The 24,982-nt window shown below is 48.4% G+C and overlaps 1 protein-coding gene across 1 annotated transcript in view; it reads left to right on the top strand.

Moving 5' to 3' along the window:
• LOC138600440 (protein Dok-7-like) overlaps positions 1-24,982 on the top strand; it is a 34,416-nt gene that overhangs the window by 6,422 nt on the left and 3,012 nt on the right. The window contains exons 5-12 of the mRNA XM_069671865.1: positions 4,866-4,985; positions 9,810-9,908; positions 9,986-10,731; positions 13,132-13,180; positions 13,289-13,783; positions 15,758-15,846; positions 17,506-17,575; positions 23,073-23,239. Of these exons, the coding sequence (XP_069527966.1) occupies positions 4,866-4,985; positions 9,810-9,908; positions 9,986-10,731; positions 13,132-13,180; positions 13,289-13,783; positions 15,758-15,846; positions 17,506-17,575; positions 23,073-23,239 (1,835 nt within the window). The remainder of the gene's footprint in view (positions 1-4,865; positions 4,986-9,809; positions 9,909-9,985; positions 10,732-13,131; positions 13,181-13,288; positions 13,784-15,757; positions 15,847-17,505; positions 17,576-23,072; positions 23,240-24,982) is intronic.

The raw sequence follows: 24,982 nt of genomic DNA, 5'->3' as shown, positions 1-24,982 counted from the left end.
CAATGTCTGCTGCACAGGCTGTCAGATGAGGGAGAAGACGACAACATCTTCACTTACTTGTTTGTATTTCCGTCTGTGGCTGATGGTTTCACTCGAGGTTAATCTTAATGCTTTGGCCTACATTACCCTTAAGAGTCGACTGCTGTTTGAGTGGCGATTCAGCCGTTATCCTGTACTTTAAGTGGCTTCTCTGTTGTCTTTGACTCTGCTCGTTCTCACTCTTAAACAGCACATTATTAAAGTGGTAAACCTGACTATAATCATTAGGATTAATGAGGCGTGTCCTGGGCAGTTAGTGGCAAACGAAGCTAGTTTGTTGTTTGTTATACTTAAAGAGGGTGGTATTTTGCTGTTTCACATTTAAGACGTGTATATAATGCTACAATGTTGGATGTCCAGACTAAACATGGGTGAAGTTTCAAATCTGGAGGTAAAAACATGCTGGCGTAACCCCCAGGCTGCTCAGCTCAGTCTGCAGGCTGCTGTGAACGCCAGGTTTCAGACACTGACTGTATAGATGGACGGCGCGTCTCCACCTGCTCTCATTGTATGAAAGTGATGCCAAATTAGCCCCTGTGACGGGCGCTGCCATCTTACGATGGTGACGTCATTTGGAGCCAGAGTCTGCGTAGTAGAGATCGGTGGGTGTGGACGCCGTGGCCACTTCCGCTAACCAAAGCACAAGGATCCCGCGCACCGCCGTGTTTAACAGCAGAACAGCTTCCTGTGTTGGTCTGAAGCAGACGTTCACAGTTTGACTCATGTCCCATCTGTTAACATGGAGGAGGCGGGGCTTTATGACCTACACTGCAGCCAGTCAGCAGGGGGCGCTAGAGAGGGTGTGGCTTCACTTTTAGGGGGCTGTCATGTCGGCCATCTTTTTATACAGTCTATGCTTTCAGACTGTTTTTTCTACACACTGCACTTTGTGATGTCACAAAGGCTTCGGAGAGCTGGCCAATCGGAAGAAAGCGGGCTTGTAGGGGCGGGGTTTCTTAAAGGGACAGAGCTGACTGAGTCGTTTCAGGGCACAGAGCGCCAGTGTGAGAAAAATTAGTTTTGTAACTGTAAATGATGCTAAGCTACTGCACAGCTATCACAGAGTGAGATATGAAGCTTTAAATTGCTCTGACTTTGCTACAGGTTTTCATGCACTCTTAAACAGCATGTTATAAGGTGGTAAAGCTGACCCAGGTCATTAGGGATAATGAGGCGTGTCCTTTGCAGATAGTGGCCTCTGAATCTCCTAGTTTGTTTCCCTGGATGGTCAGTGTCACACATGTTAGCATCCTGGTTTATTTTTTGTCAAATCATGATTCCAAATGTTTTAAATGAGCCGCTCTGTGATCTTTTCAGAGCACATTTGTGGAAACAGTTGAGGAAAGTGTGGAAACCCGTCTGTGCACGAAGCAGCTCCTCAAAGACACGACTTGCAGATGAACGTGTGTGAGAGCTTAAACGAGCCTTTTAAATAGAGTGAAACTTTATTGGTCTCCTGAGAGGGAAACAAACAGCTTCATGCTCGTCGTGTTTGAGTGAGAGACTCACATATGGCCGTCATGTGTGTGTTTGGTTGTCTGCATGCTTCTCTAGTATCGCAATCAAATCCAAATATTACTCATAAAACTGACTGTTATTGGAAACTTGCGTAATGGAAGGCACATGATGCAAAAAGCTGTAAAGTGTTTTTCAGTGTTTCCGCTGCTTCATGACAACAAGAAAGCCGCTGCAGGAAACGATTGAGTCTGTGCAGGATCACTCCCGCTGCGGCGGAAAGTCGGCATCACGCGTCACTCCAGGGAAGTTGTTTTTGAGAGGTATACCTGAGCCGAGTTCTAACCGCGTGTGTCCCTGCGATAAGGTAAACCACAGTTTACATCTCGGAATAGAAACCATTAAAGCTGAGAGGAGCGCATGTCAACACCTGGAGGGGACAGACACGGATCAGAGCGCTGCGGACACACGATGATCCGCAGGAAACGCGACACCTCGAACCTTCATGTGTCTATTTGGCTTCGTGAGCTCTTCAGTTTGGCATCATATGAAAAGACTCGCGCACAAGCACGCTTTAATTTACTAAAATAAAGGCAAAGGAGGAGATGTGTGTCAACGTGAAGGTGCGTCTGCATGTGTGTTGAAGGGCGTGCATTCCTGTGACACGTAATCTCTCAGCACAGTTGATCCGCAGCAGAGGGAGAGGTGGTGTAACCGTGTCAGACCTCTCGCTGCTGCTTAAAGCAGCTGTGGAGCCGCGAGCTGCATCAGCGCGACCTTTTGTCCACGATGTGCTTCAGAGTTTGTCTTCAAGGTTTCTAGTTATTCAGCTGAGAATCGTTTGTAGCACACGTACATCAGGATGAGATGAAAGGACAATGACACAGAGAATGAAAGCCATCGGGTTGTTAAACTTAAAGCTGCTGTGAGGAGTTTTTCACGGGTTATGAAACAGACTGAAATTCATTCAGTTAAAAACCACCACTTAAACATGAACGGGGCAAAACCAGCAAAGAGATGAGAGGTATATAATTGCACTGTACACTCAAAGTGAGCCACTATCAGGTGAACATGGAGGATAATGTAGCAGTTAAAGACACAGATTTTCTCCTCACAAGTTTGTAGAAACAAAATTTTTTTATTACAGACGAATAAATCACAAGCGGCGCCCAGTTAGTGACGTGTTTTCCATCATCCAGCAGTGGTTGGTCTGCCAGAGAGGGTAGGCGGAGCTAAGCGGCTGCTTTTCTGCTCTCTGCAAGTGTTGCGAGTAAACAGTAATCTACTATGGCTGAACAAACAAAGAAAAGATGGATGACTACAGATACAACTTCAACAAGAAGTGAAAATCCAAAGAAGAAGAAACAAACTCGACGCTCAGATGAAGCAAACAGTCTGAAAAGGAAAGCGACCGTCAGCCAGGAAAATCAGGAGTTACAACCTGAGCCGACCGTGGACGTCACACATGCAGCACTGAAGTGTGCTCCTGTAATTACTGTTTATTGCCTCAGGTGGCGCCAAAGAGAACGAAACTGAGATCTTTAAAATGAGACCACATATTAGAGGAAGATGACTCCAAATGAATGCTAATGTTACTGTGTGTGTAAAACTTGGCTTACTGTGCTCCTCTAAAGACGCGTTGTCTCGCTCACAGAATAGTTTCTTCTTTTGGAAGTGGACATTGTTAAAATGTATTTATAATAACACAAATTCCTCTATGAAGAAGTAAACCAGCGTGCTGAATGTGTGAACCGGTGCCTCTGAGGGAAGCTGGCAGCAGTGAATTGTGAAACAATAGTACAATTTGCCCCAAAGCACTCTCTGTGGTGCCGGCCAGCTTGGACGACTTTGCTGCTGTATAAATAAAATGTTCAGGCCGAGCAGCCAGCGAGGATTCAGACGACTCGACACTTCCCACGTAGCAAACTCAGTTTAATAAGTTGTGTTACTTAGTATGGACGCTGTGCTTCATCACGCTATAGAGGAGAGAGCAGGAATCTTTATCAGGATGAAACCAAAGAAACCGCGACACCTGTTCTCTGTTGTGCTTTAGCTGTTGGCGGTGCACCTGATGTTCAGTCACCTGCTGTCAAGGACACGACATGAGTCCATATGTTTCCTTCAGACACACGAGCACTCACACAAGTTAGACTCAGTCCTTTGTGAGTAGATTACATGAGATGCTTGTATATCATGTCCAGATCAGAACGGCAGTATGTAGGCGATACATTTTCCCTTCTGTCTGATGCTGACCTTTGACCCTGCTCACAGCCAGGGCGGCAGTGGGAATGTGATTGAAGTCTTCCTTGATGTGGGTGGTCTCAGGGACAGGGCGACACCGCGACCCTTTTATTGGTCACACCTTGTAAGTGACGGCCATTTGTATTGTCAGAGGGAGGTCTGCGGAGCGCGACCTTTGACCTCTGCATTCCTCTTTCACCTTGATGACGTTTTAGACTGATGGGACAGACGCGTTTGAAATTAAATTTTTTGGTGACAAAATAAAAACCTAATTACCAACTAACTAATAAAAACTGTCAGAAGTCATGAGAGGGATTTGTAGTCTTTTACGTCTTATTGTTTGATGCTGTAGTTCTTTAAGTCAGTTCATTTTTAACTCTTTTGGGAAATGTTTTATTACGGCCCCAAATGGCTTTTTTTTTTTTTTTATAATAATAAAAATATTATTGTTGAACGTAAAAACAAAATTAAAAATATTGTTGAAAAAAAGCAAAGTACCATAAAAAAACTCATTTTGGTTCTGGTTCAAAGAAAACAAAGAATATAACTTTTGTTCAGGACGAACATGTTTAGCATCCTGCGAATGAACAAATGCTAACTTGCTAATTCTTTAAAGCAAGATGGTGGATAACATCATTCACGCTTCATCGTGAGCATCTTAACATGCTAGCATGAGCATTTAGCCTCACATTTTGTACATGTATCAAACAGGACAGAAGATCGGCCCCCGCCGTGCGCACACACGCCGACATGAGGAGAGAGAGAGAGAACGAAAGTGTGTACTCCTCTAAAGGCTCCAACGCTTTCTTCTTCTTCTTTTGTTATTTAACCTTAACTCAGGCCCCATGCCGAGTATCTTAGTGTACCGGCATCACCGGTAGTTTTGAGGGCGTGCCTCCTTTCTTTGAGTCGTGTGAAAGTTTTAGAAAACAAACAATGTGAGAACATTTTCTCGGGCTGTTGGAATGAAACCAAATTAATAACTAGTTAATCGATGAATCATATTGGAGCTGCTATGAAAGACCCAGAGGAAGGGCAGAGTAGCACTCTGCTGATCCCAGTGTATTTGTCCTGGTCGTGTACGTGTCTCTAATAAACAACGCGACACTAATAAAGTCTGCTTTCCACAGGGGCCGGTGTTTTCCTGCTGGCATCTGCTGAGAGCGAGCAGATCAGCTTTCTGTTCGACTGCATCGTCCGAGGCATCTCCCCCACCAGAGGCCCTTTTGGACTGCGGCCAGTTTTGCCAGGTCAGTACACAAAGTGTTTGACGCTGCCGGGCTGGGAGAGACGGGACAAACCTACCGAGCCTCAGAGAAGTTTAGACGTAAGAAAGGTGGATCTTCATTTGATGCTGATTTGTTGCCAAGGAGCGTGAGCAAACATTAAAGTCAACACTGGCCATTTAAAGTGTGGCAAACCCTGCTCCCCTCCCGTGCCCCCGGGGATCTGCCGGCGCTGCTAGGTGTGCTGCCTTCCTGGAATCCAACCATTTTTGGCTGAATGAGTCAGAGGATTCCTCTGTGTGCTTTGATGAGACTAAATGATGACTGACAGCTGTTTTTTTAACCTAATTGGATAATCATCAGAAGGAATTTATAACTTTAGTCAAACGTCCAACCCAGGCTGTTTGTTTCGGGTCACCTTACACCTCGGTAAGAGGACGACTACTGTACCAACTGTGATTATGACACAAATTCAATTGTAGTCTATGTATAGTTGAGGTTGTAGCGCTACTGTTGGAGCGCAGGCCGGAGGATGGCCCGGATCCAAACAGTCATTAGGTTTCTTTGACTCTCGCAGCAGCGGGGTTGTCTGGCAAGATATCAATTTGTCAAAGACAGTGAGGTTAGTCTGCTTAATGAGCACGCTGAGCTCCAGCTCGTCCGCCCTCCGCTCCTCCGCTCTCATGTTCTCCTGACACCATTCGTCAAAACCTGACTGCGTCTGCTCGTTCGCTTGGCTTGAAGAAAGTTTAACGGAGTGCACGGCTGGTTCTCGGGAAGTAAAGAATCATAAAGTGAATTAAAAGATAAAACATTTCTTTGATCGGTCTGTCCAGCACGCACATTATCCGGTTTGATTCTCTCTTCTAAGCTGCAGGTTGTTTTCAGTCAACTGTTAAAGCCACTGTACACAACTTTCTCAGCACCAGGGACAAACAGAGTCAGCAGCTGTCTGTTGAATGAGGAGTTGGTGGAGACCAAAAGCAGAGCAACAAGTGGATTAAATGAAAGACTCAGGCTGTGCGTTTGTTTGATTCGATTGTTACAGTGTTATATTTTGCCTCCAGTTTGGTTTGTGTTAACGCTTTTACCAGCAGAACAAAAGTTTTGACGCGCGAGGAAACTGCTCTCTGATTGGTCAGAATTTCCACGTGGGAAAACTCGCTGACGTAATCAAAAGCCCGTTTTACACTGCCAGTCCAAGGGGGGGATTATTACTCCTCTGCTACGCTCCGTCGTCTGTGTGAAACACACGGAGGCGTAACGGTTGGGCGGAGTTGTCCCGCCTCTGAGGTAGTAACAGCGTCTGTGTAAACAGGATGGAGCAGTTTGTTTACACCTCGCACACGTGTTGCTTCCACAACGACCGAACGCTGTAAAAACGCACACTGGGGCGGCTTTGTGCCGACGTTGCTTGGTCCAATGTAGAATGGCAAAGAGCTTCGTTACAGCGCAGAGGCGGAGCAAGAGAGAACACACTCCTCAGACTTTAATGACCGACATCGCTCCACAGGTCGATCAGCTCCTCTCTCCTTTACTTTTTCACTCAACTGTTTGAACACCTCCGTGTTCTCGTGCGTTTCCACGAGCACTTGTGATCGCCCAAAATGTTGTTAGAGGCCCGACCTTGTCGCTCCCCCACGTCTGTCCTCTACTCATCCTGCTGCCTGGCTGCGTGGCTGTCTCTGCAAGCATCAGCATACGTTACCCACAATGCACTGTGTTTTGGTTTGCTTCCTGTATTTGGTCGTACTTTAAGTCCGATTATGTTCTGAATCGAACCGGACGGCGGTGCGTTTGGAAACGGACCGTGTCCCGGTGGTTCGGTCCGCACCAGAGTTGGAATGCGTGTTCTCAGCTGTCCAAACGAACCGGACCTTCAGAGCAAAGCTGTCAGGTCTCAGTGTCTCTGCTTCTCAGTGTAAAATAAACTTTAAACTGTCACAATGAAAATGATGGTGACTGAGTATGCTAAGGCTAACGCCGCGTATCTGTCTCGTCTCTCTCTCTGCAGCGTTTACCGTCCACAGAAAGCTTTGCTGATACATAAAAGAAGCGTCTCTCACTCTGTCCTTCATCCTCGTGTTTCCTCCTCGTCCTGTTATTTTAATCGCATGTTTGGACGCTTCGTATAATGTGACTAAAGCTGCTAAAGTTTCTCTGCTCTCCCGCTGTGCACTTTAACACCTTCCATTTTCCACACTCGCGGTTTTCAAACATTTTCTCACCCGGTGCGCAACTTAGCAGGAAATGTGGCCCGGGCAGCTGTGGGGGCTCGTGGGTATTCTGGTTTTCACACATCTCGCCGCCCGACGGCAGGTTGAGCTCATGCTCCTATTATTGTGGCGCGCACTAGAATAAATAGCGGGGGAGGATGTCTGAGGGGGAGCGAGGGGTCAAAGTCACAGTTCACACAAGCAGAGCAGCCAAAGCCTCCTAATCACTCCGGGCATGTATGTAACCTCATCCACAGGATTCCACTGCTGCCTCCCCCCCCGTCATTTCATACCCGCTCACCCTCCGCTCCTCTCCTCCCCCCGCTCCTCTCCTCCCCTCCCCTTCAGACTCTTTTTATTCCTCCTTCCAGCCTGTGATTGTGTCCCTCACTCACACTTGTGCTTCACCTTTCATCCCCGCCTTTTATTTAGATTAATCACAGCCGTGTTCTCCGGCTTCCTGCGTCTTTACCGCCTGTCTCTGCCTTTCAATCTCCTGCTCTCTGTTTAAACTCCAGGACACGACACTTGTCCCTGTAGCTGGCGTTCTAAACATGCATCTACTCATGTAGGAAAGCTTTGCTCCCAGCTCTCTCTGTCCATATTAGGATCCCCTGCCTCCTGTAAGTGTCACCGGGGAGGAGGCGTTAGGCGTGCTTAGCTGGGATGAGCGAGCTGCAGAAATACCGCCTGTGAAAGGATGCAGCACCTGTCAATCAAGGAGAGAGGAACCAAGACTGGAGCTGTGTAGTGGTCTGAATCTGAGGATACAATATGTGTCATAACACGGGTGTTACACTTTCATATATTGTGATGTTTGAAGCAAGACTCAAAGATCTGAGGGGGACGTTACTTTTGTATGTGTTCGTCTCCTTGTTCAGGACGCTGCTGCTACTTCTGGTTCTTTATTATTTACAGACCACACAGGGCATCCATCTTTTCTTTGTTTGTTCAGCCATAGTAGATTACTGTTTACCCGCAACACTTGCAGAGAGCGGTAAAGCAGCCGCTTAGCTCCGCCTACCCTCTCTGGCAGACCAACCACTGCTGGCTGATGGGAAACAGACATTTATTTACATGAAAATCTTTGAGATTATATCTTTAAAAGTCGGGCTGCACAACTAATCGAATAATACTCCCAATAACGATTTAGGCTTCCCCACAATTAAATAATTGATTGACGATAATACTGACGTTTAAAATGCTCCACCTGTAGAAAACTCTGCTGCATATCAAACCAGGCTCTAAACTAACAGCCCCTCCTCCAGGTGGCGATCAAGAGGCCTCACTGTTGGTCATGTGATGAGCGCCTACCTCGCAGCGGCAGGTCAAAGTGGAAGAGCGAACAACAGAGACGGTCGGGAGAGAAACTACAGCCAAACGTCTGGAACAGAAACGGCTCTGCATCGGCTGTTTGGAGGCCCCTGATTAAACTAATATGCAGAGAGAGAGAGAGCGTGAAACTTGTGTCTGCTGTTCAAGCAGCTGAGAAAACAGCACAAGGTGCAGCACGATGAGGTCATGAAGGCCAGGAGGAAGAACGAGCTGCTCCCCGTCGCTGCTTAGGGTCAAGTCAGACTTTCATAACAGCAACGCTCTGTCCACCCGACTCCAAAGACAGGCCCAAATGAATAATGCAGTGTGCCGGTAGAAGACGCTCCAAATGCAGCTGAACAACCCAAAAAGTTAGTGAATAAAAATCCTGATTTAATCTTGATCATCATCGTCCTGCAGCCCTAGTTTAAAGTAACACACGTGGTGGACAGTGCACCGCTGAGCGAGGCGGCAGCAGGAAGGTTTCCTGAGGCCCAAATAACAGACGAGAAGAATTTAGAGAAGTTAAATCTATTCTTGATTCCTGAGGCGAAACAGCCCGTTACAAATCTGCTTCTCAGCAGGAGGCCGAGACATCATGATGATGTTATTCTCTGTGCACAACAAAGAGCTGCTGTGTTTCAGTTTGAGATAGAAGTTTAAAAAGGAAGGCGAGAAAGTTTTGAAAGCGTATGTGACTTATATCTTGGAAAGAGACATCAGAACGCAGCGCTGTTTAAGCTCCGGATCGAGAGGAGTTCATGTAATCGGCACACCGACACCTGACGAGTGTGTGACGTCCTAATTTCAGGACGCTGTGGAGTTCTGCGGGTCGATGCTCCACATGTAGGCGGTGAATCATTCATAGAGTTCTGATACATTTAACTCATTACTGTCTAATCGAGCACAACAAATCGATCCGGTGTCAGAGCCGACCTTGGCGCTCTGCGGTACACGAGATCCTTGAACAGCACCGACAGTCTTCAGCCAGAGCGCGTACCGACGGAGCCACGTGGCCGCGCTATTAATAAACCCTGTGCTGTTGCACAAGCACTGCGAGGTGTTCCCCTGCGTGGCCCTCACAGCCCGAATCCCCGAACACAACACGCCTGTCAGAGTTCTTCTTTCACTTACATGCGGCTCGTTTTATTACCGTGACGCCTCAGAGGGCCGAGTGAGACCCCTGTGGTTTGCAGTGTCCTGGTTTCTCTGGAGGAGCTGGATGTGTGCTCACAGATGCTCGGCTGCGTCGCACGTGTGTAACAGCACTCACCTAACCTGCCTTGTTGTAACTAGTTCTGCTCTCTCTCTCGTGCAGACCCCAGCGCCACGCAGACGAGTTCGGAGGAGAGGCTGAACCACGAGGCCCAGGAGCTGGAGAAGCGTCTGAGCATGCTCTCTCACAGGAGCAGCACAGGTACACAGTCATGTCACGCTGTGCTTTAACAAAAAGTTGTATTGCAGCTAAATTTAAATTGATTTATTTTCTTCCAGTCTCGTCCTCGTACTGCCCGTCTGCCGGGGGAGACGACCGCAGCATCTCCGGATCCTCCGACGCGTCCGACACCAGCCAGTCGGACTGCAGCATCGGCAGCCGGCTGGCCATTTGGACGGAACCGCCCTCCAACCCGTCCGACACCGTCAGCCACACTAAAGCTGCGCTCCAGAGCATGGAGAAGCTCTCAGTCAGCCAGGGAGGCGCAAACCGACCCGCTGCCAAGCCCCCCCGGCAGCTCCAGGAGATCGGCCGTCAGAGCTCGTCGGACAGCGGCATCGCCACCGGGAGCCACTCCTCCTACTCTGGGAGCTTCTCCTCCTACACGGGCAGCCTGGACATCGCCCCCGGAGACGACTTCGGCTCTGTTTTCAGCTTGCCTCCACACTTGGCTCAAGAGCTGAGCCCGTGTTCGTGCCCTGCCGTCCCTGGTCATGAATACCAGGTGCCTTCATCGCTCAGGTACCTCTACGACTCTCCTAAGAGTCTGTTACAGGAGGGCAGCGTGGGGGGCACAAACAAGGACCCTCCTGCTTCTTCTGGCCTCACCACAGACTCGGTGAAGGAGGGTCAAAGCAGTGCCTCGAACTCTGATAAGACTGAAACGCAGTCAGTGAGCGAACACTTAGAGGAGGGTAAGAAAACCAAGATGGCGCCCTCTAGCGAGCACCCGGACTCCTGCCACATCTGCACATCTGCCTCCAAGACCATCGTGACCATCTGCTCCGTGTGCGGAGGATTAAAGGTGAGGAGACAAACACCTTTCTGTGTCATTCCCTCACACAGGCTGAGCTCAGTGCGCTGGCCGTTTGTTCGCCCAGAAGAAAAGGCATCGTCCTCTGTCCTGCGACGAGCAGCTTGTGCAACAGGCCTCATCATCGCTCTGTCATCTGTTCTGTGTCAGCCTGACCTTTGCGGCGTGCTGCAGGCTGACGGTGATGGCGCTCTGCGCTCGGTGTCAGAACAAGAAGAAGCAGCCCCATCATCCATCTGATAGCATGTTCAGCATCATATCCAGCTGATTTACACCTTTCTTCTTTAACACCTTTGCTGCTGAGCTGAGGGAGTCTTGTGTTTGTACACGAAGGCTCCAACCTGAATGTCATCCGAGTTCATCTGCAGCTTTTATAGCAAAGATTAAATAAGTAAAACCTTCAGATGAACTCAGAGGTTCAGTCGTCTCCTAGGTGACGATGCTTTCCTCCTCGGCTGGGGGATAAAGGAGTCGGTGGTCTGATGGTTTATTTTGTTTCATATTGGGAGAATCTTCTAAATAGTTTGGTCCATAAATGCAAGAAAAAAATAGCAATCGTACTTCAGCAGACGCCACATTTACATATTCAAATGTGTTGTTTTGTGCAGCCGACTGTTGAAACCCCCAAATATTCACTTTGTTATCATGTTGGGTTAAGAACAGCTTCACATGTGGGTGCTGAAACCAGCGTGTGGCGTTCTGCGCGGATAATAATGAATCTGTTGCTGCTTTGCTGCTTGGATTGTAATAACAATAATAACTTTATTTATGAAGCAATTTCAAAAACAAGTTACAAAGTGCTTTATGATTAAAATGAGGCAAAAGCAAAACAAAGCCAAAGAAGAGATTCCAAAGAGGACTCAGTTTGCCTCCAGGCAGGAAGTTCCTCACCTGAGGGGCGCGAACTGCACACGCTCACTCACCTTTTGTGCCCAGTGGAGATTCAGGAACCACGAGTCGCGCCCCGCCCCGGTCAGGCTCAGAGGGAGTTAGCGGCTCACAGATGTAGGCTGACCGTTTAAAGCTTCAACAACAAGAACAGCGAGAACATCTTAAATCAATTCTAAAGTCGCAGGGAGCCGGCGGAGGGCAGCGAGGGCCGGCGTGATGTGCTCGCTTCTCTGGGTGGTTGTTAAAAGCCCGGCTGCAGCGTTTTGAATTGATTGCAGCCTTTAGATGTTGCGCCTGCTGATACCGGAATAAAGAGCATTACAATAGTCAAGTTTTAAATGCATGGATGAACTTTTCTAAGTCGGAAGGGGAAAGGAGTGAGCGCATGTTGGATAGTTGTCTGAGCTGGGCAAAGAAGGACTGCAGCGGTCAGCAGCTCTGCACACAGGCTGCAGGAGAGAGGAGAGGTGCACTGTGGTGGTTCTGTCTCCATGCTGATCATGATTGTACTTTAAAATGATTGCATGTTTGCTGTAAGAGCTCCTTTGAGGCTGAGCCTCTGAGCGTCTGAGGGCAAAAGCTCAGCGTAGAGCTCCACCTGCTGGTGGTGCATTCAGCCCGGCGTGCAACTTGCATTTGAATACCTGAGTCTGGTGTTCTGCCTCCCTTCAGTGCGTCCTCGGTGAACCAAGTGAAACACGAGGTGACGGCTCAGGCGTGAGCAGCGTGGGAGGCCGTTTGTCACCTCCAGTGTGAGCAACACGATCCGCCCCGCGCTGTTCGGCTCGCAGCTGAGGGGCCGGTTCACAGAGAACATCACATTGTTTGTTTCTGAATGCACGGAGATCATTGTGTTGTTATTTGTTTGGTTTGTTGTGGCTCATTTCACATGAGAGGGATTGTGGGTAATAAATCTCCCAGTGTGCATCAGGCTCTGTGTGATGGATGGAGTCATCTGACGCGACGTGCAGAGCGCTCACAGCCCGGGCACCTCGCCGCCGTTAAACTAAACAGTCGGCTGTGAGCTGCCGAGAACAGCTGGAGACGCTGCATATATTTGTGTTATTGTCAGCAAACCTCATGAAAGACCGATAAATTGATCCTGTTAACGTGTTTCATGTGTCTGAAAGCCGGCTGTAACAAATCCGCCGCTGAAAATAGTCCCCAACAAATGCACGATTGACTCCCGTTTGAGCGACCGAGGCTCTCAGCTGCTTTTAAGGACATTATGTTTCTTTTTCCCACATTTACATCTTCATTGGGAACCAATCAGCTCCAGCTGAGGACCACAGACAGGCTCAGGAGCCTGGGAGCGCTGAGCGACGCATGAATGCTCTGCTGGTTTCGCTCTTTTCACGGGATTGTTGACGATTAAAAAACGTATAGATCACTGCCAGCCTTTAAATCGCCTCCGACACCGAGCCAACATGTTCGTATTAATAGCTCACATCTAATTAAACCTGTGTGCATTAAAGGTATCATTTCTGCTTCATGTCACAGGGGACGCCGCACATGTCTGCAAGTGGGTCAGTGATCCCTGCCATACCAGGTGAGTGCTCAAACACGCCGCATGAGTGAATCCCTGCATGCATGAGAAGAGTCGCTGCATGTGTGAGCAAAGCATTCCCTCCAGAACATCATGTTTTCACTCCAGCAGATCAAAGTGTTGACAAATCACCGTGCAGTGAAAACAGTATCGCAGCGGAGACACCCCGCCCCTCTGCCGGCCTGGACGAGACGACGGGCGAGGACACGCGGCTGCCAAAGAAAGGCCGAGAGAAACTAGCATGTCTCTTAGCCGATCTGTTAGGTTTCCCAAGTGCTGACAGGCAGCTGGAGGAGAAGTCTAACAGCCTGAACTTGTATGAGTCAATAAGCGCGAGGGATGAGCTCATATCTGCACCGACCTGCGCGCCGACACAAGACGCACAGCGAGACAGAAGTGCCATTTACGAGAACTGTCTCAAGTGTCGAGGAGAGCGCTGCCGGCCTCCTCCGCGGGCCGCGCCGGCTGAACGCTTCCACAGGAACGTCTCACGAGCCGGGGAGAAGAGAAGCCCCGAGCAGGAAGCTGATCACGGCCACGGATCAGAGAGCGCGGGAGGGCTGCGTCTGTATGAAGTGATGAGCGGTCTGAAGGTGACCAGTGAAGGTAAGAGGCCTCTTCACAAAGCTCCCACCATTCCTCTTCAGTCCTGTGAGACGGATCTCCTCTCTGTTTCCGGCCTGCTTCTCTCTTTATCAATAAAAACATCACACCGTCCTCCGGGCTTCTTTTTCCTTCTCTTTAATCAGCCGCTTGTTTTGTGTCTGCTCGCTCTGATGTTTGCTTTGTTGTGCTGCTTTTACAAACAGCTGTTTGAGGTCAGTGAGAAGAGACAGTGACGGAGCTACTGACAGAATTTTAAAATCACAAATGATCAACAGGCTCGACTAGAGAGTCGATACAAACCTTTTAAAGAGGCCCTGAAATGAAGGTACAAAGATGTCTGCAGAGAACGGCTCGAAAAATGATTTCTGCCGATATCTTTCATCATATCTGCCGATGATTCCCTAAAAAGCTTGACCTAATGCTACGACATTACCTCAGCGCGAGTTATCAATGCAAAGTTAACAATATACAAATAACGAACAGAGAGTAACGTAAACATCAGAGCAGAACTAACTCACATATTCATGGACGCACACACGATAAAAAGAGTCCGTCGGTGATCACTGATGTCTCTGTCGTAGGAGCACTAAACAAGTCTGGGCATGTCTTCCTCACTGCAGTGTTTCAGGGGGGATGCTGCGTTCAGGTGCGCTCAGAAACGTGAGTGATCAGACACGTGACCTTCTGTAGAACGCCTCTTAAATGGGGTGCAAGATGTCTGCGGTGTAGAGTAGGCATGATATCAGCTCCACTACAGGGGATAATGTATCGGCATCAAAATTTGCAAAAAGCGTCGGAAAATATCGGCATATCGGAGAGCGGCAAAAAATCCAATATCGTGCATCCCTAAAAAAAAATCTTTTGCACTAACTAGGTAAAGGAAGCACTGTGTTTGTAGAATGTAAAAGTACTTCGTCAGGGCTGCACGACAAATCATGTAACAATCGCAAAGGCGATGTGCGCCTGTGCAGTAGTCACATCGCAGGATGTGAAACACGTCAAGCTGCTGCGACCACCAAGGTTTGTGCGTGCTGACGGGAAGTAGGAGGCGGTGAGCGTTCGTTTCATGACGTGACTGTCACGGGGCCGATCGTGCTAAGTAAACATACATTTGAACACCGTTATGTTGACGTACGTAAAAACAACGTTTGTATTTATTTAATAAAGAACGTGTCGCTCCACCTGAAATCTCTTCTTCTTCACATACGTGTCTCTGAACTGAGAGTGGTTACAGTCTGAGTTTTATTAGAAGAAAATAGACTCAAAGTCCCAAATAACAAGTACGATTCACTGTTTATATACACATGAGAACAAACGGAGTTTATCTGGTATATTTCCTGTATTTTTAAATATCGCAGAACAAAACATCACAATGTTAGTTTTGTCCGGCGTTGTGCAGCCTACATTGCGTAGCACATTTATATCAGTGTTGGCTAAACAGTAGAAAAACGTGTCAGTGTGTCGCAGTAATATTCAGCTGTACCACAGTTACAGTTGAATAAACACAGCTCTAAAACGACCTTCATGTACGCAGGATGTATTTGACTCCATTATTAACAGATGTAAAGGCCTGATGTACCAGCTGAATGCTTGTAAACATGTCAACAACAGTCGGTCATTCAGGAATATGTAGTGACAGTGGTCGGCTGTGGTCGCCTGTCTTTAAAACGTTTGTCCTCCTCACACAAAGAAGTGAAGCATCACCGTGGTTACGATGTTCAGAGACACTAATCAGTCTGCTGCATGTTGAACTTCTTCACCAGCATGCAGGTTGTGAAGTCTTTCTTTCCAGTGTTGTCACGTTATCTGAACAGCTCTTCCTCCCAGCAGCAGGAATGTGTCTCAGTGTAACAGTAAAATGATGAATCAACCTGTTATTTGTCCCCGTTGATGGATTGGCAGGACCTGCTGCATGTATACCCTGAGGCGAGCAGTTCCTTATGTCTAAAACACTCGATGTTTCTCCCCCACCAGACAAAAGGCTTCACAGCAGAGAGGACAGACGCAGAGCCGACCCCGCTTATGAGATCATGGAGACCCGGGCGCTGGAGAGGACCTCCGAGGTAGGCCGATCGAAAACGCTGTAATCGGCTTTGTGCTATCGACAGCTCACACATGTGGACTGTGTGACTCTTTGTGCTCGGACTGCTACTCAGGCAAACAGTCTGATATCAGAGCAACTGTTGATGAGGATTACACAGAGGGAACAGCAGCTGAGGAAATGATCTGAAACGTTCAGTGAGCGTTTTGTAGCTTTACCTCGTCGTCCAGTTTGAACACGCTCTCGGGAAAGTCTGCATCGAGCTCTTTCATAGCTTCTGACGTCACAGTCGGGTCGCACGATATGACCCACAGACTGTATGAAAAGATGGACGACGTGACAGCTTCCTAAACCCTCTCTGTCGCCCCCTGCTGACTGGCTGCAGTATAGCTCATAAGCCCCGCCTCCTCCATGTTAACAGATGAGTCAAACTAAAAAGCAAAATTTCGTACGAGAGCAGATGAAGACACGTCGTCCATCTTTGTGTGCAGTCGTTGGTGTGTACATTTAAACAAACCAAAAGTTTCCTGCTTTCATAAACACTGCTTCCATTCTTTATGCTAAGCTAAGCTAAGCTAGCCGCTTTCTGGAACCAGCTTACACTTGAAGTTGAGGTGAAATGAAACATTTTTAATCCTTTTAGATCACATCCCCGGTAACATTGTGCATCTATTTGACAATATAGGCCAAAAAAAATACAGAAAATCCATTTCTCCATATTCTTATATGAAAATTGATCATTTTTTCTTCCAGTAAATTTCACGCGTGCTTACGTAAGTTAGCACCAAACAATTTCAACCAATCAATCTGCAACATTTAGCCGCAGAGCACCAAGAACGCTCGGTCAGTTAGCTAGCTACTGCTCTGTGGAGAACGTCTGTCTACGCCCACTTCTCAACGATCCAATCAAATCCCTCTAATGATATGTCCCGCCTGCACGTCCTGTTTCACTCGGAAACACGTCACGATACGGAAGCTAGATACTCTCGAAATACTGTTTCAGCTCGACTCTAATGTACAAATACCAGAGAGGTGTCTGTGTACTCGACCGACCTGAGTGAGAATATTGAACGTTAATATGTTGAGCAGAGATGATTCGACTCTCAGTATCCGTCAGCCTTACATAACGGGGCTGGCGGCCGCTGACTGTGAAGGAGTCCATTAGAGCCCGTTGGCGCCGCGATGAGGAAAACGAATATCATTAAAAAACAATCGTACACGTCGTCAGTCCCGACTGCTGGAAAGCAGCAACAATCCAGCGCTGCTCATTATCACAGAGAGATCCACTCTGATGTAATGGCTTCATTCACTCTCACACTGATGATGGTCCCATCAAGGGTTCCCTCTCTGTGCTCAGTGGCCTCTCATGGAGACTGAAGGCAATGTGGCTGCACTCCACAATCGCTGCTCTCACAGCGGCCGCCAGGACTCAGAGATTATGTGGCAGCGCTTTAAACGGCGCGGTCACCCCTCCATAGCGATGAGGCATCGCAGACGGCGTTTCCACGTGTTAGCCGCAGCCCCGAGCGCTCGCTAAATACTCCACTATAAATACTCCTGACGTGTCCGCCGAGCCGCCGAGGAGAACGTCCTCATCGCGACGCTTATGTAAGACGGTTATGTGCCGGTCGCTCGCTGTGAATTATAATCAACAGTTGTTTCCTGTCTGTGTGTCCTGCAGGCAGAAGAGAGGAGCAGGTACGAGCTAATGGGCAGCTGCGGGCAGAGGGGCTTCCTGCAGGAGACGGAAGGTGAGTCGAGGTGACGTCGAGGCATCAACATGATCAGGTTGTTCTTGTGCGTGCAGATTGTCGGGTTTAACATCGACCCTCTTCCAGAGAATGAATCAAATAGAACCAAAGCATCTGAACCAGCAAGCGAGGAACCTGTTCCCCCGCGTGCAGATTTAAAAAGAGGCTCATTCAGTGTCTGACAGAACAACAGGCTAGCATGAGGCGCTACATCAACACTGTAGGAACAGACAGTGTGACACTGTGACGTTATCCAGGCTCACGCACTCTGAGGGTGTTTACATGAAGTCGTCCCTGTGCGTAGCATGTGCTGTGTCTGCTGCATGCAGACTAAATACTTTTCATATGGCTGCTCTTTATTTTTTGAGCATTTTATTTACAGTTTTTCAAGTTTCTATTGTTAAACACAAACAGCAACAGAAACAGGACTGCTGGTTTATACAGTTACATAAATAGTGTTTCACCACAATAGTAACATCTCAAGGTGACGTGAATAACAGGAAAGAGTTTCAACTTAAGAGTCCCTGTGGATGTGGGACCAGAAGGTCTCTGTGTCGTGGGTTTGTGAAACGTGCAACATGTCCTTGAGCCAATGCAAGAAGCAGGCTGGTGAGGAGAAGACGTTGTTGTTTTTTTAAGCAACCATCCTAAATGCAGAGCAACCTGCGTATCGTATGACGACTCAAAGGTGTCTGCAGAGCATCCAGAGACGGCCAGCTTGTGGTCGGGTCGGATGTCTCTGCAAAAGGCCTTTGAGAAACAAAGTTGCACCAGAAACGATGTGCCGGTGACCCTTCAGCAGAGCAGCACCTGTCGCACTTAGAAGATCCCCGTTATTCTAAATACGACAGTTATATGAATTAGAGACACATCTTTTTATTTAGTTTATGCTAGTTCACCATGCTAGTTCACAGAGTACTGCAGATGTAATATCATTAAACATTAGAGATCGGCGGGTGGAGCCGCCGTAGCCACTTCTGCTAACCTAAACACAGCAAGGATCCGGCACATCGGCGTGTTTAACAGCAGATCAGCTTCTCGTGTTGCTCTGAACGTTCACAGAAACTTCACTGACTGTAGTGATTGTTTAAGTTACGCCTCCACTCTGCTAATCCAGAACTGATCGGCTGCGGAGCTGACAGAGCTGTCAATCATCCTTTTTACAGCATCAGATTTAGCATGATAAGAGCTAGCTCTAATGACAGAAACCATGTTTGACGTGTGTTTTGATTTTATAGTTTGACTCATCTGTTAACATGGAGGAGGCGGGGCTTATGAGCTATACTGCAGCCAGTCAGCAGGGGGCGACAGAGAGGGTGTGGCTTCACTTTCAGGGAGCTGTCATGTCGCGTGTTTGTGGTGCATTCTTTGAGACACTTGAACAGCACACTCTGATTGACCCCGGCCTCGCAGATTAAAGCGACTCGGTCTGTCTAAGACGAGCAGAATGAGGCCGTGTGACACAAACTGCAGAACAAACGATGCACATTGCGAGCAGCCAACACGTGCTTTAACAAAGGATTATTACTCGCTTTAAAAAGTTAGTGTGAGACGTTCGGGTCTCAGCAGAGAGGCAGACTGCTGTCGCACCAGTGACTTCAGTGAGGCAGGAGGATCTTCCACGTCTGTTGAGCTTGTTTGTTTTTTAGTCATCGTCGTCTCTGCCAGTGACCACGGTGCCTCCAACATATCAGCTGCAGGCTGCTCAGACACGCTGCTGTCCTCCTCTTCTTTAAAGTGTGTCTGCACGCTCGTTCCCTTTGATTCTAGTCAAATGTTTCCACCCTGAAGTGGAAAGAATAATCCACCACTGCTTTTGTTCCAGTTCGGTTCCTTTCTAAATAATTGAAGTTGTTTTAATATTTCAGAGAAACATTTTTACTTTTTAAATTAATCATGTTGAGAAAGTTGTCGTGTCTGGGCTCGCTCTCTCCTGTTTGTGTAGTGATCGATTGTCTCGTCTCGTGGAGGGCTGAACGTTTCTGTCTTCCTTCATCTGTTCGTCTCCATAAAGTCCGGTTACATAAGAGCAGTGTCGAGAGAAAACAGCAGATATGAACCCGAACGGAGAGCGCAGCGGAGCGTGAGAGGATACCTGCCCCGGTGTGACACGAGCGGACGCTCGTCAGGGGACGTCTGGCCACTTAAACATCCCGCGCCCACAAACAAGCCCTCAGTCTAATGCACACCTGTTGTAGGAAGGCCCAGCAGCTGTCACCGAGCGGCTCCAAAGCCGTCAGTCACGCTCACGTACCTGCACACACACACACGCACACGCGCGCGCGCGCGCGCCATCCCGCCTCAGCGAGCAGGTAATGGACGAGGACGTGACGGAGGTTTGTTGGGGTGTCGTTTGACGGCAGCTGAAATGAGCAAAACATTTTCATGTGGCGTTAAAGATGTTTGAGACTCTCTGAGAGTTTATGTTTGGACTCGTAGGTGAGAAATATGCGTCTTAAAGTGTCTGTCCTCCTTTGGGTTCAGTCAGAGGTCACCTTAATGCCTCTGCTGCGAGAACATGTGTGAGGTTAAAGAGCAGCGTTGACATACCCCTCCCTCTGTGTCTCCCCCTCTAAAAGCAGCTGACTCTGTTAGTGCAGGTCACTGACTCAGGCAGGTACGGCCTCTGACGTCACCCCCAGAGGCTTGGCGAAGTGAATCAGAGGAAGTCCCTGAGTCTTGCAGCTGTGGGCGAAGCGGCCGCTGTAATGCAGCCATTAGAACAGCCCACACTCCTGTCTGATCAATTAGGTATCGGAGCTCGGAGACGTTGCCAGAGGCTGCGGCCCCCGAGGCTCTGCTGGCGTCTAATGGTCCTCTCTGATCGCGTGAGCGCCCCCCGGGGTCGATGCGTCTGAGCTGCGGGTGATGTCCTGCTGAGGAGCCGATCGCAGGTGGAATATTTTCTGCTGTCTGTGTTACATGTGGCCCCGCCTCTGCTGCACATACATGATGTGTAATCAGATCTTCAGCTGTAAGTATGAGTCCATGACGGCGTTACGGCCCTGTGGATCGTGTGTGACGCAGCTGTTCGGTATGACTGCTTCACATTAAATCAGCTTTACGTGTGTGTAGAATCACTGTTGTCGTCGTTAGCTGAAGATGCTGCTGAACTTTTTGTTGTCGCTTCTGTTTGCTTCGTCTAACGACGACTTCAGTCTGCCGGTCTGTTTCCTCTGTCGTCGTCAAACATCTGTTGGGACACAAAGTCGTGTAAACACATTTTGAACGGCTGCCAGCCGTCGTGCAGCCGCAGCTCTCGGAGAATTGTTTATTGGTTGACATGAGTTACAAAGGCAGTTAAGCCTCTCGCTGCTGAGCGGGTGAATCAGTGTGAAAGCGTCTCTTAGCACATGGAGAGCTGTTCTCTCTCCTGCTCTGCTCGGTCTGTCTCACGGTGCAGCTCTGTCCCTGGGCCATCTGTGCACAGTAATGTGCTGCGGTGCATTCAGGGTCCACGGACTGTTTATTATATTATTATTTCACCTGTAGTGGTTAGTTAAAGTTTCTGTTTATTTTATTCTCTCATTTGTTAAAGATCAACGTGCAGGTTACATTTTTTACAACATTAATGCTCTTTGAGCTCCTAAAAACGGCTTCTGTTCCCCAACATGGTGTCACAAGAGGGACTCACAATGTCCGACTCGGCCTGAGCTCAACGTGCAGAAGAAGTTGGTGGTGAGTCTGAGCGGTCGTATTGTGTAGACATTATTCCGGTAACGTGGCACCCGTTCTTATCATGGTTATTTATTTAGTTTCTTGCCGGTCGCACAAATTCTAGCTTGACGGGACGTCGAGCGCACGGTTTACCTGACAGGAGGAAGCAGTCACCTCTCTCTCTCTCTCACCGCTGTGGCTCTACAGCTGATACAAGCTGACACTCGCCCGTTAGTAATGAGTAAGTATTGATGCTGCCACTTGCTCGTACTCGTGACTTGTTGGAGCCTTTGGTATGTGATAAACTTCACAGTGTTGGGTCACTCATCACGACACCTGCCCAGTTCTCCACTGGCTCTCGTGGCCGTTAGTTCTCCTCCTCGTGGCCTGCTCCTGCTCTGCTCTGCTCCTGCTCTGCTCTGCTCCTGCTCTGCTCCTGCTCTGCTCCTGCTCTGCTCCTGCTCTCTGTGATGCCTTACAGGCTCATAATTAAAAGCTTGTAGTCCGTTGTGTACGTATCACTTAATAATTTCTTCATCTTCAATAAGAAGCCTGGCATTAAGATCCTTATTTATTAATGTTAGACCCGTCCTCAATCAGCGGACTCCGCTACAGGAGCGTTCACGCTCTGCACATCGCTCCGCGTGCGTCCCTCCTGTCGGCGAAGGTGTTGCTCTCTTTGCTGCCGTCGGAGACGACGATGAATCCGCTCCTTTCAAACCGCTGCTCTGAAAACGTTTACAGCAGACAGCTGTGAGCTCCGCCGCGCCGCTCTTTATCCTGGGTGGCTTTCAGGTTTGTGACGGGTAAACGTGTGTCAGGCACAATAAATCACAGCGCCAACACACTTCAGAGACCAGCGGGCTGTAATCCGTGTGTTTGACAGGAAGAGCGCTGCAGCTGAGACGGGCCGAGGCGACGCTTCCTGTTAGTGACAAAAGGTGTCAGGTGGAACTGTTTGATCAGCAGCAGAGGAGTCTTAAGGCGTGAGCTGTGTTCACCTGAACATGTTGCTCTGTTTAGCAGCAGCTGGAGGTTTGATCGCAGCCGTTTAAGTCTTTTTATTACATTATTTTAAAAGTCAAAGTTTTGAAAAGGTAAACATTTAAAAATAAGAACTTTTTTCCAGATTAAAAGCCAAATAAAAACCTGTAATTAGGGTCAGTGAACGCACCACAGGGTTTCCACATGTTGCAGGAGGTGGATGCTGCATACGGAGCTGTGACGGTGTCGTTAAAGGGCCGGCACGTCGCAGGTTTCACTGCCTCGTAACACACAGTGAACTTAATGTGTCTCATGATTTATCCACGAGTCCTAACAGCTCATGAAGCACGATGAGCCTCGGGGGGGAGGGGGACGATGCATTCAGCAGGTGAGCCGCTGATCACAGATCAGCTGTCAGACACAACGTCTGTGTTTGAATGGATGTGATTAACATGAGCGGCTGATAAGAGCTGTTTACTCAGCAGTGAGGCCCCCCCGGGGGGGAGACGTTGTAGCTTTTGATTAATGTTAGAAAGACAAAGTGTTGAGATGACACGCGCCGTATCTTTGACTTCTCCATCGTTATCTTTTAATTAAGGTCATAACGACAAAACGAAGTGAAGCTGTGCGTTTTTATCCTTAAAGACAATCGAATCCCGACGAGCAGCAATTAATTTGCCCGTCCAGGTTTCGTCTGTGCAGCCGGAGCGCAGTGAGAGACCAGGAAGGAAACTGTTGTTTTCTTGAGGGATCATGTTGTTAATAAAAGCTGTTTGCACCTTTTTAAAAAGACCTCACACACGAGCAGCTCTCCTCCTGAGCTTCATTAACGCGCCGCTCCTCTCCTCATCGACAGGGCCGGTGTTCGTTTTCCCCCCCGAGGCGGCGCTTCCTGAAAGGCCTCGCGGCGAAGGTGTGACGTACGTGAATATTCCCGTTAGTCCCACGTCCAAGAAGCAGCTCAACTACATGGAGCTGGAGCTGCTGGAGCTGCAGGAGCTGGGACCTGGCACCCGAGGGAGCGTCGCACACCTCCCGGCTCAGAGTAAGGATGCGTCTGAAATCACCTTTAATAAGTTAAAACTCCACTTCTCTCTGTCTGAGTTTAAGTTCTTCCTGCTCGCTGAAATACTCCTGAACCCTGGATCTTTGTTGCATCACTGCAGACAGTGTCCTTAAATATAGACGGGCTGTTAGCAGGTGGTGAAAGCAGCATCAACCTCCCAAATAGAGTGATATTATACCTGCTCAATGCTGCGTCGGTCAGTCGGTTGGATCCACACAGATCACCATAGACGATCACCAGGTGCAGACTTTGCTTTAGTCTGTTTAGCTACTTTGTCTTGCTGCTTAAAGGATAACTTAAGGATTTTTTTACCTTGACCCTATGTTCCCGTCTGTGTGTGTAAGTGACGAGTGGAGACAACAGTTATTGAAATCGATCCAGTATTCAGGGAGGAGCACCGGCCGGCAGCCGCGGCATGAGATACAATGTAACTGTTGTTGTCTGTAACCGAGTCTCGCTCACGGAGAAGTCTCGCTCACGGAGAAGTCTCGCTCAGGGAGAAGTCTCGCTCAGGGAGAAGTCTCGCTCACGGAGAAGTCTCGCGCGAGACCGTAGTTGTTGCAGGAAGACGGAGAGAGGAGTGAGAGAAGACGAAGGGAGAGAGAGGATCTTCAGCCATGACAATCTTTTAGAAAGCACTGAGCAACCTCTTCTGTACTCCAACACAACAAATGGCACTTCTCCCTCTTCGTCTTCTCTCACTCCTCTCTCCTTCTTCCTGCAACAACTACGGCGAGACTTCTCCGTGAGTGAGACTTGGTTTCAGACAACAGCAGAGAGCGTAAGGTAAAGCAGCATGGCTGCCACAGTGCTGTCAGACACTTATAACGACCTGAGCCTGTCAGGAGCAGAAACAAGCGCCTTTAGTGGCTGTATATTGGCGTATGCCTGCTGCCCGGTTTAGTTACATTGTCTCTCATGTCGGGGCTGCCGGCCGGTGCTCCTCCCTGAATACTGGATCGATTGTTGTCTCCACTAGTCACTAACACACACGCACACGCACACACACACACACACACCGCACACGGGAAAATAGGGTCTAGGTTGAAAAATCCCGAAGTTATCCTTTAATGATTGGAAATCCATTCATCATCCAAGCTTCCCGCCTGCAGTAGAAACAAACAGATTCAGGGTTGAGGTAACGAGGGTCGTACGCACACAGCATTTGTTTACAACAGGGAGGTAAACAGCTCGCTCACTCTGGACCCTTTTCTCTGTACTGAACAACACTCAAGGCCGAGAGCTCACCAGAGGAGGTCTGGGTGGTAGTCGAGCCAGGTTCAGATCTGAGACAGGAAAATGTTTCTGTAGCTTCTGCTCGCGTTCAGACGACCTTGACCTCTTCATCTAAACATGAGTTCTTCTGTTTTGTGTACAGAAAACTTTCAGCCATAATGTAGGCTGTCATATTAAAGTCCGTCATTGTTTTAATCCTCTTTAACAGGCCGACACAAACAACTGCTGTTCTGTTATTAGACACACGCATGAAGTCTTTGTATTGATCATGTGTAACTGTGTGCAGAAATGCACCCGAGCACCAGAGCGCAGTCTGAATGGACAAAAGTAACGAATGCCCTTTAATGCATTCACATCTTTATCCTTTCAAACATAAATGACTTTCACATAAAGGATCTGAACCTGATGAGCTGTGGGCAGATTGTTGATGCAGAGAACGAGTGAAAGACGACCTCCTGGTGTTC

This window comes from Semicossyphus pulcher, unplaced genomic scaffold, assembly GCF_022749685.1.
Source record: "Semicossyphus pulcher isolate SPU_LCO1_2020_fin unplaced genomic scaffold, fSemPul1.0.p SCAF_21, whole genome shotgun sequence".
Taxonomy (NCBI): Eukaryota; Metazoa; Chordata; class Actinopteri; order Labriformes; family Labridae; genus Semicossyphus; species Semicossyphus pulcher.
Note: the sequence above shows the minus strand (reverse complement) of the source record. Positions and strands in the feature narration are given on the sequence as shown.